Source organism: Oncorhynchus kisutch, linkage group LG15, assembly GCF_002021735.2.
Source record: "Oncorhynchus kisutch isolate 150728-3 linkage group LG15, Okis_V2, whole genome shotgun sequence".
Taxonomy (NCBI): domain Eukaryota; kingdom Metazoa; phylum Chordata; class Actinopteri; order Salmoniformes; family Salmonidae; genus Oncorhynchus; species Oncorhynchus kisutch.
In genome coordinates, this window is record NC_034188.2 from 46,361,134 (window position 1) to 46,382,337 (window position 21,204).

The 21,204-nt window shown below is 40.8% G+C and overlaps 1 protein-coding gene across 6 annotated transcripts in view; it reads right to left on the minus strand.

Annotated features, from left to right (window-relative positions):
* Window positions 1–4,606: 4,606 nt before the first annotated feature.
* The window catches only part of LOC109906299 (protein furry homolog), a 221,761-nt gene continuing 205,163 nt past the window's right edge, over window positions 4,607–21,204 (minus strand). For all 6 annotated transcript variants that reach the window (XM_031790359.1, XM_031790358.1, XM_031790357.1 and 3 more), the window contains 2 exons: window positions 11,873–12,084; window positions 4,607–5,842 (listed from right to left, as the gene is read on the minus strand). In XM_031790359.1, coding sequence (XP_031646219.1) covers window positions 5,584–5,842; window positions 11,873–12,084 — 471 coding nt within the window. In that variant the 3' untranslated portion in view covers window positions 4,607–5,583. The remainder of the gene's footprint in view (window positions 5,843–11,872; window positions 12,085–21,204) is intronic.

Sequence of the window (21,204 nt, forward strand, 5' to 3'; positions counted from 1 at the left end):
ACTTTAAACAATTCCATTTTAATAATGTTACATTAATAATGTTTACATATCTTACATTACTCATATCATATGTACAGTATATACTGTATTTTATACCATCTATTGCACCTTTACTATGCCACTCAGCCATCGCTCATCCATATATTTATATGTATATATTCGCATTCACTCCTTTAGATTTGTGTGTATTAGGTAGTTGTTGGGGAATTGTTAGATTACTTGTTAGATATTACTGCACTGTTGGAACTAGAAGCACAAGCATTTCTCTACACTTGCATTAACATCTGCTAACCATGTGGATGTGACCAATAACATTTGATTGAATTTGATGGTTCTCTATGTCTTTACATGTTTATAATCCACATGGTGTGATTAGTGGTTTCCATAAAGTTATTACCCCCCTAAACCTGATTCTGTAATGGCCTTTATGATCTTTCTTACCACTTTCTTACAAATAGAAAATGAAAAATGGATTGGTGATGGCTAGAAGACAGGTGACGTTGACTGCCGAACACCGCCCGAGCAAGGAGAGTACCCCCCCCCCGGCCTCGGGGACGCCAGGCGCAGGGCGATCCGGACGGAGACGGTGAACTCCCGCAGCCTTGAAGGGTCCAACACGTCCCCCACTGGAACCCAGCATCTCTCCTCTGGACCATACCCCTCCCAGCCCACTCCCTTGGCTGAGAAGCAACCACACACATGAATGGGCTCAGGATGCTTTACTGTTGGCATGACACAGGACTGATGGTAGCGCTCACCTTGTCTTCTCCGGACAAGATTTTTTCCGGATGCACCAAACAATCGGAAAGGAGATTCAGAGAAAATGACTTTACCCCAGATGCACTCACACCTGCCTGCTGCCATTCCTGAGAAAGCTCTGTACTGGTGGTGCCCCGATCCCGCAGCTGAATCAACTTTAGGAGACGATCCTTGCTATTGCTGGACTTTCTTGGGCGCCCTGAAGCCTTCTTCACAACAATTGAACCGCTCTCCTTGAAGTTTTTGATGATCCGATAAATGGTTGATTTAGGTGCAATCTTTCTGGCAGCAATATCCTTGCCTGTGAAGCCCTTTTTGTGCAAAGCAATGATGATGGCATGTGTTTCCTTGCAGGTAACCATGATTGACAGAGGAAGAACAATGATTCCAAGCACCACCCTCCTTTTGAAGCTTCCAGTCTGTTATTCGAACTCAATCAGCATGACAGAGTGATCTCAAGCCTTGTCCTCGTCAACACTCACACCTGTGTTAACGAGAGAATTACTGACATGTCAGCTGGTCCTTTTGTGGCAGGACTCAAACAATCTTCAAAATGTTCTTACATTTCATATTTTGGTGCCTCTAGGACAATTCAGAAAGCTGATTGAGGACCTTTTTACTGACAGTTTTTTTTTTATGGCCGGTTTTTCTTAGCATTTTGCAAATGCTCATCTGTAAAATAGACCTTGGTCTCAGTAAGACTCCCTGTTAAAATAAAGGCAAAATAAAATAAAGTATATTTTTTATTGTTACAGAAGTGTACAGAACACAAGTACAGTATACATCACAAAAGCAGTAGTATTTACAGGTGAAACAGTCCCTACAGAAGCTTTACAAATATTCAGTTACATGCATAGTTAAACATTAAATTTAAAACATGAAAATACAATCTTACAAGCACGAGCAAAGCTCCACTTGCACTATGTACAGTACAAATGCAACGGAGTTAAAATAGTTTCTCATATTCATAAATATTTCTATTACACTTTATAGTACATAAAATGTGCATGCTTGGCAGTTTTAACAGACAAAATAAATGTTCTTATTCTCTTTCTATAAAAACGAGTCAGTTCAAAGCATATTCATTTCATGTAAATATAATTCTCATTTAAGCAAAATAGCTATAGCATAGAAAGGTAACATTTGTAAATAATATTTTAAGTAATAGCTAGCCCAATGCGGTATCTAGGTCCTCGAGACAGTAGATCTGCAGCATATCAGAGTAGTTGAGCGTGTATCTACACTGCCTTGCGGAAAAGTATTCAGACACCTTGACTTTTTCCACATTTGTGTTACATTTAGTATAATGCTGTAACGTATGAAAAAAAAAAAAATCCTCAGCAATCTACAGACAATACCCCATAATGACAAAGTGAAAACAGGTTTTTATAAATGTTTGCAAATGTATTATAAATAAAATGTATTAAAAAGCTTACATAAGTATTCAGACCCTTTGCTATTAGGCTCAAAATTGAGCTCAGGTGCATCCTGTTTTCATTGATCATGAGTTGCAAAATCTGGACCCCTACAAATCAGCCGGGCTAGACAATCTGGACCCTCTCTTTCTAAAATTATCTGCCGAAATTGTTGCAACCCCTATTACTAGCCTGTTCAACCTCTTTCGTATCGTCTGAGATTCCCAAAGATTGGAAAGCTGCCGCGGTCATCCCCCTCTTCAAAGGGGGAGACACTCTAGACCCAAACTGCTACAGACACACACACACACACACACACACACACACATATATACAGTGCCTTGCGAAAGTATTCGGCCCCCTTGAACTTTGCGACCTTTTGCCACATTTCAGGATTCAAACAAAGATATAAAACTGTATTTTTTTGTGAAGAATCAACAACAAGCGGGACACAATCATGAAGTGGAACGACATTTATTGGATATTTCAAACTTTAACAAATCAAAAACTGAAAATCGGGCGTGCAAAATTATTCAGCCCCTTAAGTTAATAGATAATATATATATATATATCCTACCCTGCATCTCTAAGGTCTTCGAAAGCTAAGTTAAACAGATTACTGACCATTTTGAATCACATCGTACCTTCTCCGCTATGCAATCTGGTTTCCGAGCTGGTCATGGGTGCACCTCAGCCACGCTCAAGGTCCTTAACGATATCATAACCGCCATCGATAAGAGACATTACTGTGCAGCTGTATTCATCGACCTGGCCAAGGCTTTCGACTCTGTCAATCACCACATTCTTATTGGCAGACTCAGCCTTGGTTTCTCAAATGATTGCCTCGCCTGTTTCACCAACTACTTTTCTGATAAAGCTCAGTGTGTCAAATCGGAGGGCCTGTTGTCCGGACCTCTGGCAGTCTCTATGGGGGTGCCACAGGGTTCAATTCTTGGACCGACTCTCTTCTCTGTAGACATCAATGATGTCGCTCTTGCTGCTGGTGATTCTCTGATCCACATCTACGCAGACGACACCATTCTGTATACTTATGGCCCTTCATTGGACACTGTGTTAACTAACCTCCAGATGAGCTTCAATACCATACAACTCTCCTTCCGTGGCCTCCAACTGCTCTTAAAACGCAAATAAAACTAAATGCATGGTATTCAACCGATCATTGCCCGCACCTGCCCGCCCATCCAGCATCACTGCCCTGGACGGCTCTGGATAACTACAAATACCTAGGTGTCTAGCTAGACTAAACTCTCCTTTCAGACTTACATTAAGCATCTCCAATCAAACATTAAATCTAGAAATCGGCTTCCTATTTCGCAACAAAGCTTTCTTCACTCATGCTGCCAAACATACCCTCGTAAAACATACCCATCCTACCGATTCTTGACTAGGGCGATGTCATCTATAAAATAGCCTCCAACACTCTACTCAGCAAACTGGATGTAGTCTATCACAGTGCCATCCGTTTTGTCACCAAAGCCCCATATACTACCCATCACTGCGACCTGTACGCTCTCATTGGCTGGCCCTCGCTTCATACTCGTTGCCAAACCCACTGGCTACAGGTTATCTACAAGTCTCTGCTAGGTAAAGCGCCGCCCTATCTCAGCTCGCTGGTCACCATAGCAGCACCCACTCGTAGCACGCACTCCAGCAGGTATATCTCACTGGTCACCCCCAAAGCCAATTCCTCCTTTCCTTCCAGTTCTCTGCTGCCAGAAGGACAACCATCTCTGCAGCACACCACCAATCAGGCCTTTATGGTAGAGTGGCCAGACGGAAGCCACTCCTCAGTAAAAGGCACAGGACAGCCAGCTTGGAGTTTGCACCTAAAGACGTCTGATGAAACCAAGATTGAAATCTTTGGCCTGAATGCCAAGCAACACGTCTATATAAAACTTGGCACCTTCCCTACGATGAAGCATGGTGGTGACAGCATCATGCAGTGGGGATGTTTTTCATCCGCAGGGACTGGGAGATTAGTCAGGATCGAGGGAAAGATGAACGGAGCAAAGATAGAGAGACCCTTGATGAAAACCTGCTCCAGAGCGCTTAGGACCTCAGACTGGGGAGTAGGTTCACCTTCCAACAGGACAACGACCCTAAGCACACAGCCAAGACAAAGCAAGAGTGGCTTCGGGACACGTCTCTGAATGTCCTATAGTGGCCCAGCCAGAGCCTGGACTTGAACCCGATCAAACATCTCTGGAGAGACCTGAAAATAGCTGTGCAGCAACACTCCCCATCCTGACAGAGTTTGAGAGGATCTGCAGAGAAGAATGGGAGAAACTCCCAAAATACAGGTGTGCCAAGCTTATAGCATCATACCCAAGAAAACCCAAGGTTTTAATTGCTGCCAAAGGTGCTTCAACAAAGTACTGAGTAAAGGGCCTGAATACTTATGTAAATGTGAAATTTCAGGGTTAAAAAAAAAGTAATTAGCAAACAAAAAAGCCTGTTTTTGCTTTGACATTATGGTGTATTGTGTGTAGATTGATGAGGGAAAAAAATCAATGCAATACAGTTTAGAAGGCTGTAACAACATAATGTGGAAAAAGGGGTCTGAATACAATCCGTATGTCTGTGCTTTGCAGTGTTAATGGATTGTAGTCTGGTTACAGTCAGTTTCACATAAACACACAGGCTCTCTATTTCAAAATATTCAGCATAATTTTGCCTGCAATCCATAATATTCAAGTAGCGAAAAGCACTAAAATAAAATAAATTTTTTCATGATACAGTAGTCTTCACAGAAGTCTTTCACTTCTGTGAAGCATTGCACATTTTCCCTTAAAAATGTAAAATAACAAATACTCAGCAGAAGAAAAAGTTAATTGTAACTTTGGTATGTCTTCTGTTAGACGTGAAAGCCATTGAACTCAGTAGCAAGTGGCCGCTGTGTGATGTTATCCAGAAATATTAGTGCAATAAAAGCTCATGTTTGTTTCTAAGAGCAAAGTTGTGCTTCGTCACTTTCACTCCCACAGTATTGCTGCACATATGGCGAGCTGAATAGTGGTACATCCTTAGGGCCCCCTGCTCTGAGAAGGGACACAAGGAGAGAGCTTGCTGTGACCACGGTAACCATAGCAGCATACCCAGGGTAGGATTAGGTTGGAGGGCTGGAGCAGCGCACAGGACAGGGACTGAGGATGGAGGCTGTAGCTGAGATCATGATGGGGGTATAGGGCTGAGGCAGGTCAGTGACCTGCGGCTAGGGCTAGGCCGAATTTCGGGGCTGAGGCAGTGCAGTGAGCTGGGGCAAAGGCTGGGGCAAATGTATAGGGGTGGTGTTGGGGCTAGAGCAGGGCAGTGAACTGGTGCTAAGGCTGGGGGCTCAGTTTGGACTGGGATTGGGGCCTGGAGTCAGGCACAGCATTCCTCCTGAGTGTCAGAGACTGGAGCCAGACACACCGGAGTCTGGGAGAAAGGTCGTAATGGCTCGGTAGCCCTGGGCCCGGCGTATCATGTCCCTGATCTCCCCGTTGAGCTCCATCAGCTTGACGCAGATCTCCGAGAGGTCCTGCTTGGAGCCCACCAGTGCAAAGGTGCCCATCTGGCCCAGCGTCTGGTATCTGAAGTAGATGTTCAGCAACGTCTGTGTCTCGTCCTCAGAGCTGCTGCCGAAAATGTCACTGGGCCACACCCTCCTTCAGATAAAATAAGCAGTTACCATCATGAACCTGAATTATATGTATCTCAACTATGTAACACTTTCTAATACTTTTCTTAAAAGCTTAATAAATTACTTCTAAACTAAACTAACAAGTAAGTATTATTTATAAGCATGATAAGAATTACCATTCCTAATTATGTAACCGCTCTTTCAGATTGTAATGGAAACCCAGCTAAATTCTGGAAAACTGTACAATTCCTGAAGGGTTCTACTTCCTCTCTGCCACAACAAATTAATTCAGACACTGGCCTCATTAAGGAAAACAATACTATCATTGATGCATTTAATCGCCATTTTATTTCAGCGGGTCACCATTTTATCTCTTTAAAATATCTTCGAAGCATATTCACTATGATATTGTGATGGATGCTGATAAGGAAAACTTGCTGAATCAGATAAATGATAGTCAAAGCTTTTTTAGGCTTTACGTTTGTGTTTGCTTTACTAGCAAACGACAACAAGAAATCCACAGGGGCCGACCAATTGGATCCTGGTCTGCTTAAGTGTGCAGCGCCCATCATTGTTGGTGAAATAGCACACATGTTTTATTTAACAGTGCTATCAGCAAATATTCTGAAAGTATGGAAATCAGCTCTTGTGCTCCCAATCCATAAGGGCAAGGATAGTAGTGATCTTAATACTTATCGCCCCATTTCCGGGCTTCCTTGTCTAGCTAAGATTCTTGTACCCTTAGAAAATGTACAACTTTTGCAAATGTATTTTTAATGTAAACCAATTATGGTTTAGGCCTGGGCATAGCACTATCACAGCAACCACTTTAGTTATTAATGATCTTGTCAATGCTTTAGACACTTAAATGAAATGTGCTGCTTTGATTGTAGACCTGTCAAATAAGTTGTCCTCGATAGGTCTAATCTCTCATGTCTGTTCATGGTTTCATGATTACCTTAGTGCGATTACCTTAGTGACAGAACTCAGGCCATCGTGATTAATGGAGTTGAGTCTGAATTTCTTGAAACGCATAAGGGTGTACCCGTAGGTGTTGATTTTGAGACCTTTATATCACACCATTGGTCAATCTGTTAAAAATGTTTAACATCATCTATATGCGGATGATACTGTTATGTATGCTATTGCCCAGACTGTTTATCTGGCTGTGTCAAAACTACAGTCAGATTTGATTTCTATGCGGGAATCCCTTGCTGATTTTTAAAACCTGTGTTAAATACAGGCAAAACGGAATACATTTTTTAAAACTCTAGTAAGAATGTTTAGATGAATTACATGTTCTATCATTAGATGGTCTCCAATTGAACGTGTTCCTGCATATAAATATTTAGGCGTTTAGATTGACGTGGATTTGACGTTTAAAACATAAATGAGCTGGTTAAAAGGATCAGACGCTTTTTTCAGTTTTTGCCTAAAATTACATATCCAAATCTAACTGCCTGTCGCTCAGGACTTGAAGCAAGGATATGCATATTCTTGATACCATTTGAAAGGAAACACTGAAGTTTGTGGAAATGTGAAATGAATGTAGGAGAATATAACACATTCGATCTGGTAAAAGATGATACAAAGAAAAAAACATGCGTTTTTTTGTGTTTACCATCTTTGAAATGCAAGAGAAAAGGCCATAATGTTTTATTCCAGCCCAGGCACAATTTAGATTTTGGCCAAAAGATGGCAGCAGTTTATGTGCCAAGTTTTTGACTGATCCAATAAAACCTTGCATTTCTGTTCAACATTTTGTATCAAGACTGCCCAAATCTACCTAATTGGTTTATTATATTATTATTTATAACTTTTCAAGTTTATAACTGTGCACTCACCTCAAACAATATGGTATTCTTCACTGTAATATCTACTGTAAATTGGACAGTGCAGTTAGATTAACAAGAATGTAAGCTTTCTGCCAATATCAGATATGTCTATGTCCTGGGAAATGTTCTTGTTATTTACAACCTCATGTTAATCGCATTAGCCTACGTTAGCTCAACCGTCCCGTGGGGGACCCACCGATCCTGTAGAGGTTTTAAGAAGCTAAGATTTAAATGTGGCTTTTTCTACAGAAACAGAGTGTGCCTTTTTCTAAGCAGTACGAAGCAGTTTATTCAGTCAACCTCCTTTACCTGTTGTTGGTTATGGTGATATTATTTATCAAAGTGCAGCTGCTACTACTCTACTACTCTCCTTTGGATGCCATCTACCATAGTGCCCTTCGTCTTGTTACAGGTGACAGTTCTGATACTCATCACTCTATCAAAAGGTTGGACTTCGCTAAGGACCTGTAGATTACTCATTTTTTTTGTTTACAAGGCTCTACTTCATAAACTTCTGTCTTATCCAACTTTGCTGTTGAAGTATAGACACCCGAGCTGCCTAACCGGTTCACAGGATCGGTTAACTCGTAAGGTTTCTAGGGTCTTCACCAAACTAGGTAAATCTGCTTTTAGTTTTAATACACCGTATTGCTGGGGAAAAAAATAGAAACCATTTCATCATGATGTTCTTGTGCTATTCAGGCAATTAAAGGATAGATTGGGGATTTAATTGTGGAGGAATGCAACTGTTTTTTCTGGGTGATGTTTTATATGTGCTTACCATGACTGAGTTTTTCTATTTTAATGTGCACACATATATACAGTACCAGTCAAAAGTTTGGACACACCTACTCATTCAAGGATTTTTCTTTATTTGTAATATTTTCTACATTGTAGAATACTAGTGAATACATCAAAACTATGAAATAACACATATGGAATCATGTAGTAACCAAAAAAGTGTTAAACAAATCAAAATATATTTTAGTAGCCACCCTATGCCTTGATGACAGCTTTACACACTCTTGGCATTCTCTCAACCAGCTTCATGTGGTACGCATTTCAATTAACAGGTGTGCCTTGTTGAAAGTTCATTTGCTGAATTTTTTCCTTCTTAATTTGAGCCAATGTGTTGTGACAAGGTAGGGTTGGCATACAGAAGATGGTCTTTTACCAAATAGGGTTAAGTACATTGGCTCAAGTCCATTGATAACATTGGCAAGAACAGCTCAAATATGCAAAGAGAAACAACAGTCCCTCATTACTTTAAGACATGAAGGTCAGTCAATTCTGAACATTTCAAGAACTTTGAAAGTTTCCTCAAGTGCAGTCGCAAAAATCAAGCTCTATGATGAAACTGGCTCTTATGAGGACCGCCACAGGAAAGGAAGACCCAGAGGTAACTGCTGCAGAGGATAAGTTCATTAGAGTTACCATCCTCAGAAATTGGAGCCCATATTAATGCGTCAGAGTTCAAGTAACAGACACATCTCAACATCAACTGTTCAGAGGAGACTGCGTGAATCGTGCCGTCATGGTCAAATTTCTGCAAAGAAACCACTATTACAGGACACCAATAAGGAGAAGAGACTTGCTTGGGCAAAGAAACATGAGCAATGGACATTAGACCAGTGGAATTGTGTAAGGGCAATTTGAACAAGAAGGAGAGTGATAAGTGCTGCATCAGACTTGGCCTCCACAATCACCCGAACTCACCCAATTGAGATGGACCACATAGTTTAGGAAATGCAGCTAATAACTGCTCAGCATGTGGCAACTCCTTCAAGACTGTTGGAAAAGCATTCCAGGTGAAGCTGGTTGAAAGAATGCCAAGAGTGTGCAAAGCCATCAAGGCAAAGGGTGGCTACTTTGAAGAATCTAAAATATATTTTGATTTGTTTAACACTTTTTTTGGTTACTACATTATTCCATATGTGTTATTTCATAGTTTTGATGTATTCACTGTTATTCTACAATGCAGAAAATAGTAAAAATGAAGAAAAACCCTGGAATGAGTAGGTGTGTCCAAACTTTTGACTGGTACTGTGTGTGTGTGTGTGTGTGTGTGTATATGTGTGTATATGTGTGTGTGTGTGTGTATGTGTGTGTATATGTGTGTATATGTGTGTGTGTGTGTATATGTGTGTATATGTGTGTGTGTGTGTGTATATGTGTGTATATGTGTGTGTGTATATGTGTGTGTGTGTGTGTGTGTGTGTGTGTGTGTGTGTGTGTGTGTGTGTGTGTGTGTGTGTGTGTGTGTGTGTGTGTGTGTGTGTGTGTGTGTGTATGTGTGTGTGTGTGTGTGTGTATATATATATATATATATACACACACACACACACACACAAAATTGAAGTAGGAAGTTTACATACACCTCAGCCAAATACATTTAAACTCAGTTTTTCACAATTACTGACATTTAATCCAAGTAAAAATTTCCCTGTGTTAGGTCAGTTATAATAAAGTGTTGATCCTAAGAAAGTTTAATGTCAGAATAATAGTAGAGAGAATAATTTATTTCAGCTTTTATTTCTTTCATCACATTCCCAGTGGGTCAGAAGTTTACATACACTCAATTAGTATTTGGTAGCATTGCCTTTAAATTGTTTAACTTAGGTCAAACATTTTGGGTAGCCTTCCACAAGCTTCCCACAATAGGTTGGGTGAATTCTGTCCCATTCCTCCTGACAGAGCTGGTGTAACTAAGTCATAGGCCTCCTTGCTCGCACACGCTTTTTCAGTTCTGCCCACAAATGTTCTATAGGATTGAGGTCAGGGCTTTGTGATGGCCACTCCAATACCTTGACTTTGTTGTCCTTAAGCCATTTTCCACAACTTTGGAAGTATGCTTGTGGTCATTGTCCATTTGGAAGACCCATTTGCGACCAGGCTTTAACTTCCTGACTGATGTCTTGAGATGTTGCTTCAATGTTCCCACATAATTTTCCTCCCTCATAAAGCCATCTATTTTGTGAAGTGCACCAGTCCCTCCTGCAGCAAAGCACCCCCACAACATGATGCTGCCACCCCCATGCTTCACGGTTGGGATGGTGTTCTTCAGCTTGCAAGCCTCCCCGTTTTTTCCTCTAAACATAACCATGGTTATTATGGCCAAACAGTTCTATTTTTGCTTCATCCGACCAGAGGACATTTCTCCAAAAAGTGCTTATCTTTGTCCCCATGTGCAGTTGCAAACCGTAGTCCGGCGATTTTATGGTGGTTTTGGAGCAGTGGCTTCTTCCCTGCTGAGCGGCCTTTCAGGTTATGTCGATATAAGACTTGTTTTACTGTGGATATAGATACTTTTGTACCCATTTCCTCAAGCATCTTCACAAGGTCCTTTGCTGTTGTTCTGGGATTGATATGCATTTTTTGCACCAAAGTACATTCATCTCTAGGAGACAGTACGCCTCTCCTTCCTGAGCGGTATGGCGGCTGCGTGGTCCCATGGTGTTTATACGTTTGGAAATTGATCCCAAGGATGAGCCAGACTTGTGGAGGTCTACAATTCTTTTTCTGAGGTCTTGGCTGATTTCTTTTGATTTTCCCGTTTTTACGTCAAACAAAGAGGCACTGAGTTTGAAGGTAGTCCTTGAAATACATCCACAGGTACACCTCCAATTGACTCCAATGATGTCAATTAGCCTATCAGAAGCTTCTAAAGCCATGACATCATTTTCTGGAATTTTCCAAGCTGTTTAAAGGCACAGTCAACTTAGTATATGTAAACTTCTGACCCACTGGAATTGTGTTATACAGTGAATTATAAGTGAAATAATCTGTCTGTAAACAATTGTTGGAAAAATTACTTGTATCATGCACAAAGTAGATGTCCTAACCGACTTGCCAAAACTATAGTTTGTGGTTGAAAAACTAGTTTTAATGACTCTAACCTAACTGTTTGTAAACTTCCAACTTCAACACACACACACATATTATATATATAAAAATGTATTTTCAAACTGTATTATACAGTGTGCATTTGGAAAATAGACCTACGTCTCAATATGTCATCCCTGTGACAATAAGGGTAAAATAAAATAAAAAGCATTTAGAACATTTGTAATAATTTAAGTATTATTATGGCTGTTTTCATTTACAATATTAAGATTTATTTAGTACCAACAAGGTTCCCGCCCGAATAATCAGTTCAATGATCCAAAACATCGGGAACACAACACACAAATAAAATGCAATACACAATTTTCTCTTTTTACCTGCACTCGCGGATGTAGCGGATGGCTGTGGTGAACTCGTGGTTCTTCAGAGCTTCCAGGATGGCTTGTACAGCCGCCTCAGAGGAGAGGAAGGTGGGCTCAGAAGAGGAGGATGTCTCCTGGGCAGCCTGGAGGTCACTGGAGGTCACGGAGGCTGCTGCAGCCCGCAGACTGCCCTTCAGTTCATTCAGCTCTTTGGACATATTCATCAGCTGAGGGAGAGGAAGTGAGGTGGAGGTGAGTCGGACTCACGCTCTCGGGAGGACGTAGCCCCGCCCATGACTTAAAATCACTGTCACCCTCGGCTCAAGAGGTAACTTCCTCTTGGCCTAATGGTTAAGACATGGTTTCCAGAGCGGGAGATCGAGGTTCAGATTCCACCATTTAGTCTTAAATGTGTCTCACTTGGTTAAGCATGGTGCTTGAAACATTAGGGTCAGTGGTTCAATTCCCGATAGGGCCATGTCTGCACACACTACTCTAAGTTGCTTTAGGTAAAAATGTCTGCTGACTGGCATATAAATATTATAATAATAAATGTAGTATTAATACATGCTCTTTACACATCAATAAACCCATGAGGTAGGGATAGAAAATCAATCTATTGCCTTAAAGGAAAAATCCACCCAAAACCACTCATTCATTTAATTTATAGTGTTAAAAATGAATGTGAGAACAATCATTTTCGTGAACATTATAATAAAGTTGGTAGCAACATGGAATATCGTTGTGGAAATCTGTTGCAGCTCAAGTCGACTGCAAAATCCACAATGCAATGCTCTCTCTATGGGCTGGCTGGCGAGCAAACGTAGCTTCACACAGTGGTCGAAAAAAGTACTCCTTGAGTAAAAGTAAAGATTCCTTAATAGAAAATTACTAGTAAAAGTCACCCAGAAAAATACTACTTGAGTATAAGTCAAGTATTTGGTTTTAAATATACTTATGAAAAGTAAATGCAATTGCTAAAATATACTTAAGTATCAAAAGTCAAATAATTAATCATTCCAAATTCAAGGTCACCCCCTCTCCTAGGGAGGGTGACATGTTTGATGCCAATATAACGCAGAGACGAAATCAAGTGGTTTGCCGCAGGCACGCTCATCGACGAGATGCCACACCCGACGGGGTAAGAAACGACAATCAGAGGCAGAGGGGACCGTTCGCACGGTGTGTGTCTTTAATTTATCAAGCAAGATATTGAGCCCTGCCCATGTCTCCTTGCTTAATAAAGGGTTATTTTTTGTGCGTACAACCCAGTGCAACGATTTTGATGTTAAGGTAAACATGTTTAAGTTTTTTTAGAAACATCCGTTTAAGGGAATACTTTAGCTCCCCTAATCCTGACATTTCTATTGAACCAGTAGGTTACTCTCCTGCACATACTCCGACTCCTTTTAGAAGCAAGAGTTATTTTATACCTCCAGCCAATCGCAATCACTCTATCGAGACATATTGCAGACTTGTTGAAAAAGATGTTGGACATCTCTTTAAGAACAAACAAGAGTCCAAATCTTTTCATAATTTACCTAAGGATGAAAAACAAGCGTTGCTTGATTTACAATCCAATACGTCAGTCCTTACCCGCCCTGCTGATAAGGATGGGTCGGTTGTACAATCCGATACGTCAGTCCTTAAGCGCCCTGCTAATAAGGGTGGGTCGGTTGTACTAATGGATAGGACAGTTTGTAAATGAGAGTCATAGACAACTACTTGACAACACCTTTTACAAGATACTCAGGTAACCCCATTTCCATTTCAGAATACCATCTTCACTGTCCTAGATGGGTATTTAAGTTCTGGTCAGATAGCCAAAAAAGAACATGACTTTCTGGCTATTCAACACCCTAAAATTGCCACTTTCTATACTTTGCCGAAATTACACAAGAATGTTATAAAACCTCCAGGGTGCCCTATTGTAGCGGGCATTGATGCAGTAAAAGCCCCTACTCTAGCGGGCATTGATGCAGTAACGGCCCCTCTATCTACTTCTGTTGACTTTTTTAATAGACCACTCGCAGAACAGCTCCCCTCCTTTGTAAAGGACACCAGCAGTATGATCTCTATTATTGAATCTCTTGATCCTCTCCCTGAGAATTCCTTGTTAGTTACTTTTGATGTTGAGTCATTATACACTAATATTCCACACGAGGGCGGTATTGAAGCTATTAAACATTTTCTTCTGCAACGTGACCCTAATGAACTACCTTCCAGTGCATGCATTATAACATTGGCTGAAATAGTACTCACACACAACTACTTTATGTTTCTAAATGATTTCTTTATTCAGATGAAGGGTACTGCTATGGGATCCCCCATGGCTCCTAACTATGCTAATTTGTATGTGGGTTACATGGAGAAACAGTCCATTTTCAATCCTCTCAAATGTTTTCTTGCCTAACATCATTATTTGGAAACGGTATATTGATTATATTTTTGTTCTATGGAGAGGTGATGAAAAACAGCTCCAGGCGTTTTATGCCTTAACTTCTGTTCTGAACATTTGAGATTTACTATACAATCTGATACACGTCAAATCAGTTTCCTTGATCTGCTGATCTTGTGTGAAGATAATGTTCTATACACGAAACCTACTGATCATAACAGTTTGTTGAGGGCTGACAGTTGTCACCCACTTCCCTTGAAAAATAGTTTGCCCTACAGCCAATTCTGTCGAATCAATAGAATTTGCAAAAAACAATCAGATTTTGACAGAAATATGGCTGAGACGAAAAGTAAATTCAAGGAGAGGGGGTACAAAAATGATCAGATTAATTTTGCCATTGAGAAAATTCTAAACAAAATATGACCTTTTTCAAGGTCAGTCTCGCAAAAAGACGCATTCCTGCTTTTTAACTACCCACTATTCTAAGTGCTCTGAACAAATTAAGGGAATTGCCACATTCTAAAATCCGATGATAGTCTCGGTAATGTGTTTTCTGACTTTCCCTTGGTCGTATTCTTGCGGGGCAGAAATCTCAGAGACCAATTGGTAAACTCTGATTTACCACCCCAAGATATTCCTGAACAACCTCTATTTGCGCCCTTACTGGTTGGAAAATACAAGTGTAATGGCTGTGCTCAATGCAATGGCACTTATAAATGTAGATCCTTCAAAACACCCACAAACAGGGAAACAGATCCCAATCAAAGGTGTTACGTGCACCACTAAGGCAGTTATTTATCTTCTAATTTGTCCTTGTGGTAAAAATTGTGGGTAAAACAAAGGGCGAATTAAAAGTACGTATCTCAGAGCATCGTAGCACCATTAATTGTAAACTTTACTTACCCAGTTGCGGCCCACTATTGGAAGCAAACCACTCGATTTAGTCTCTGCGTTACATTGGCATCAAACATGTCACCCTCCCTAGGAGAGGGGTGACTTGATAATTTATTGTTAAAACGAGAGGCTGCCTGGATCTTTAATTTAAAGACCCTTGCTCCCTTCGGTCTCAATGTAGACTTTGATCTGAAGCCATTCTTGTGATTGTGACTATGCCATTGTAATAGTTTGTAAGCTTGTGTATTCTAAAATGAATCTATGATCGTATGCTATCCATTAGTTTTTTGTATGCTGTTCTTTGTATGCCTGTGTGTCTTTTGACACTATATAAACGAGTCACCCTGCAGTGTTTGTGATTATACCCTGATGAAGACAGCTTGCCTGTCAAAACGTTGGTAATTACATTTTTGCATCTGAGCTCCTAGAGTATTTTCTAGTTTTCCACTCCGCTAGCCAGCACCTCACCTAAATAGGTGTGCATTTCTTTTTCTTCTAGATTGCCTCATCCCTCTCAACCATACCATTTTTCAATTCCTCAACAATCCATGGGGATTCAACAGTTAACAGTCATTTTCTGAATGGGTGCACGCTTATTAGTAACTGGAATAAGCAATTTCATAAATGTGTCAAGTGCAGCATCTGGTTGCTCTTCATTGCACACCACAGACCAGCAAATAGTCTTTAGATCAGCAACCTAGGAATCAGTACAAAACTTATTGTATGACCTCTTATATATTATATTAGGCCCAGCCTTTGGAACATTGGTTTTCCTAGATACTACAATATTGTGATCACTACATCCGATGGATTTGGATGCTACTTTAAATCAAACTTCTGCCGCATTTGTAAAAATGTGATCAATACATGTTGATGATTTAATTCCTTTGCTGTTTGTAATGACCGTGGTAGGTTGACTGACAACCTGAACCAGGTTGCAGGCACTGGTTACAGTTTGAAGCTTTTCTTGAGTGGGCAGCTTGATGAAAGACAGTCAATATTTAAATATACTTCTGTTGATATCACATACACTAATCAAGCATTTCACACATATTATCCAGATATTGACTGTTATCACTTGGTTTATAGCAGTTTCCTACAGGAATGGGCTTTAGGTGAGGGAGATGAACCTGTAGCCATACGCTTCAACAGTATTTAAAATAAGATCCTCTTTACAGGAATGTGGTTCTGAATATTTTCATCAACACCTTCAATGGCATTTCTGTATTTTCTGTAGATGTTATAACCATGTATTGCTACCACTGTTGCAAAGATATTACTTAAGTGAGTTTCATTCAGTGATAGTCAGAATATGAATGTCATCTGTTACTAGCAAGTTATTGATTTCATGTACCTTGTTTCTTAAGCTACATATGTTAATATGCAGTGGTTCTTCCTTTAAAAGTTGAGTCATACCGCAGCACAGCTGTAAGGGTTTTTTCTCCTCTTCGTCTGAAGAGGAGAGGCGAGAAGGATCGGAGGACCAATATGCGGCGTGGTAAGTGTCCATGGTATTTATTTAAACACATAAACTGAACACTCCATACAAAAACAATAAACGTAACGTGAATAACCGAAACCGAAAACAGTACCGTGTGGTGTAAAACACAGACACAGAAACAATCACCCACAAACAAACAGTGAAACCCAGGCTACCTAAGTATGATTCTCAATCAGAGACAACTAACGACACCTGCCTCTGATTGAGAACCATACTAGGCCGAACACAGAAAAACAACCTAGACACACAAAACATAGAATGCCCACCCAACTCACGCCCGGACCAACTAAAACAAACAATTAACACAATAACTAGGGTCAGAACGTGACAACAGCTTGCAGGATGCTGTGGAATGGTATGGCATGTTGGAGTGTATGACGTATTTTACTGTTAGCCATTGTTGCTATTAATGCTAGTTTGACGACCAGAGGGCATCTTTCAGAAGCTAAGTTATTGAAATGACATGGAGCTGTACTGTAGACCTAAGAGTCCTGTTTACTGTAGCTGTTTTTAGTTATAAAACTAAATAACAAAGGGAGCCTTGAATAATTAAACAATGAATAAACCGCAAAATGTCGGCGAAAGCGATTTAATTCACAATTTGACTATTTTTAATATTGGCTGTACTAGAGATTTTAAAACCTCTTTTCTTACAAACTATATGGGATTGATTATAATTTATTTGTAAATTATTATTGTACTGCTGTTTATACTGTTAGAAATTTAGCGGAATTAAATTGATTACGGTGTTTGGTGTTTCTATTCAAAGAAATACATTAGTTTTTTTACAGTAGCCTATGTAGGCATCAGGGTTTCCGTTAGGAAAATACGGAGCTGTACAACGTGACCGTTTGGAGTAGTCCTAGACCACTAAGCGACTGAGGGAAGAGCAAAATAATCCTAACATTTCCACACCCTAATTGTAGGCTAACCAATACCCAAATGGAGATTCAGTGAAAAGAAGGGGGGAAAAAATCTGATTGATTGATCAAGACGGGTCCCTATGCTTGTCTCACACATCTCACATGCGGGTAGGCTACTGCTTCAAATCCAATTATAACAATTGGATGACTTTGGGTGTTTCAGTAAGCAACAATTTGTTGAATTCGATTGCATTAGCCTACTTTGTTCCAATATCTCTGTCATTCAGTGATATTTATTCCCATAGTAACTCATATGTATCCATTCAGATGTGGTTAGAAAACAGTGCATGTGGTGTGCTATGGAAAGAGATGAAGTGACATGCCTCGCAAACCACCATTAATACATTTAAAGTCCTTATAAAGGGTGGATGGCTTCTTCTGTATTCCAATTGATTGGAAAGGCTTACACCTGGTCCACAGCGTTGTTGCGTACATACAGGACCCTTTCACGCCATTCTCCGCCTGACTCTCTACCAATAACACCAGATTATTATTTCTATTGTTGTTATCTATTCAGTAACATTCCACCAGTAAATGCAACAAATAAAACTTACACTATTGTTTTAAATTCAATCACTCTTCTTCATCATCCTCATCATTCAGTTCATTCAAATTAAATTGTAACATTTTGTCACTCCCGTTCAACAACTTGAATTTGCTTTTGCTCCAGAGGGATAACATGATATAGGTTAATTAAATATTCGAAAGTAAAAAAAGTGACTATTTATTAGCGTAGGTCAAAAGTTTCAGAACACCTACTCTCATTCAAGGGTTTTTCTTTATGTTTACTATTTTCTACATTGAAGGGGGTTGATGCATTTTTCATTAGGGCAAATCTGAACTGTGATATTGAGTTATAAATGTCAAACTTTAGCGTATTTAAGCATTGAATACATTGCAAGGTTGCCCCTTTTTTGTCCATTAGGCTACACTTTACAATAGGACTCAACTCTGACTGACCGCAGCATCTATCGGTAGTTTAAACTGTGCACAAATTGGGGGATTTTTCACACCTAGCCGAGCTATTAGACTATCCTTTTGTAAATTAATGGTCTCCCTCCTATCGCAAAAGAGTCCTGCAACAGGCAAAAAAAAAACTTGAGTTAATACAATTCCGCAATTACACTTGACATGTTAACTGACGATAAAAAAAGGATACTTGTGCCTTACAGACAATTACATAAATGAAGAGTGGATATTATCAACCACGGAACGGGACAGTAAAGCTCAAAACCAGCTATTGTGAAAGAATTGTTGATTTCCTCGATGGCTTCAAGATGTCTACTGTTCAACTGGTAATTATGTGATTCCAAAGGATAAAGCATCACCTTCAGATGGATGTGTGGTTTTAGAGAGAAGATGCTGCCGGCAGAGAAGGTGTTCGGAGTGGACTTCTAGTCCGACTCAGGAGGCGTACACACCATCCACCGCTTCTGAGTGTATTACTCTCTAATGTTCAGTCTCTGGACAATAAAGTAAACGAGCTCAGGGCGAGGATATCCTTCCAGAGACACCAGGGACTGTAACATACTCTGATTCACAGAATCATGGCGCTCTCCGGATACACTGTCCCCGTCCATACAGCCAGCTGGGTTCTCAGTACATCGCACAGACAGGAATAAAGAACTCTCTGGGAAGAAGAAAGGCAGGGGTGTATGTTTCATGATTAACTACTCATGACGTGATTGTGATAACATACAGGAACTCAAGTCCTTTTGTTCACCCGACCTAGAATACCTCACAATCAAATGCTGACCATATTACCTCCCAAGATAATTATCTTTGGTTATAGTCACAGCCGTGTATATTCCCCTCAAGCCGATACCACAACAGCCCTCAAGGAACTACACTGAACTTTGTGCAAACTGGAAACCACATATCCTGAGGCCGTATTTATTGTAGTTGGGGATTTTAACAAAGCAAATTTGAGGAAAACGCTACCGAAGTTCTATCAGTACATTGCCTGTAGTACTCGCGCTGCTAAAAACACTCGATCACTGAACTTGACTTAATATTTCACTCAATATTTACAAGGCTGACATTTATATATCTTTAATTTGGATGTTTTGGGATTATAAAAACAATCTTAATGTTTTCCTCAAATGTACTCCAACTTCGGGGATGCCTACAGAGCCCTCCCCCGCTCTCCCTTCAGCAAATCAGATCATGACTTAATTTTGCTCATCCCTTCCTATAGGCAGAAACTCAAACAGGAAGTACCCGTGCTAAGGTCTATTCAACACTGGTCTGACCAATTGGAATACATGCTTCAAGATTGCTTTGATCAAGCGGACTGGGATATGTTCCGTATAGCCTCTGAGAATAACATTGATTTATACACTGACACGCTGAGTTCATCAGAAAGGGTTTAGGGGATGTTGTACCCACTGTGATTATTAAAACCTACCCAAACCAGGAACCATGGATAGATGGCAGCATTCATGCAAAATTGAAAGCGCGAACCACCGCATTCAACCATGGCGAGGTGACTGGGAATATGGCCGAATGCAAACAAACAGTGTAGTTATTCCCTCCGTAACGCAATCAAACAGGCAAAACGTCAGTATAGAGACAAAGTGGAGTCGTAATTCAACAGCTCAGACATAAGATGTATGTGGGGGGGTGGGGTCTACAGACAATCAGAGAAAACCAGCCACGTTGCAGACACTGACGTATTGCTCCCGGACAAGCTAAACAACTTTGCCCGCTTTGAGGGCAACAGTGCCACCGACGCGGCCCAAGGACTGTGGGCTCACTTTCTCTGTGCCAACGTAAGTAAGACATTTAAGCATGTTAACCCTTGCAAGGCTGCTGGCCCAGATGGTATACCTAGCCAGGTCCTCAGAGCATGCGCAGACCAGCTGGCTGTAGTGTTTACGGACATATTCAATCACTCCCTATGCCAGTCTGTATTCAAGAAAGCAAACTAAATGACTAAATGACTATCGCCCTATAGCACTCACTTCTGTCATCAAGTGCTTTGAGAGACTAGTTAAGGATCATATCACCTTACCTGACACCCTAGACCCACTTCAATTTGCTTAACACCCCAATAGATCCACAGTCGATGGAATCGCCATCGCACTGCACACTGCCCTATCCCATCTGGAAAAGAGGAATATCTATGTAAGAATGCTGTTCATTGACTATAGCTCAGCATTCAACACCATAGTACCCTCCAAGCTCATCATTAAGCTCGAGGCCCTGGGTTTGAACCTCGCCCCGTGCAACTGGGTCCTGGACTTCCTGACGGGCCGCCCCCCAGTTGGTGAAGGTAGGAAACACCTTCACTTTGCTGATCCTCAACACTTGTGCCCCACAAGGATGCGTGCTCAAATTTGGCCTGGCACCTAAAACCATCAAACTTTTACAGATGCACAATTGAGAGCATCCTGCCGGGCTGTATCACCACCTGATACTGCAACTGCATTGCCTGCAACTGCAGGGCTCTCCAGAGGGTGGTGCGGTCTGCCCAGCACATCACCAAGGGCACACTGCCTTCCCTCCAGGACACCTACAGCACCCGATGTCACAGGAAGGCCAAAAAGATAATCAAGGACAACAACCACCCGAGCCACGGCCTGTTCACCCTGCTACCATCCAGAAGGCGAGGTCAGTACAGGTGCATCAA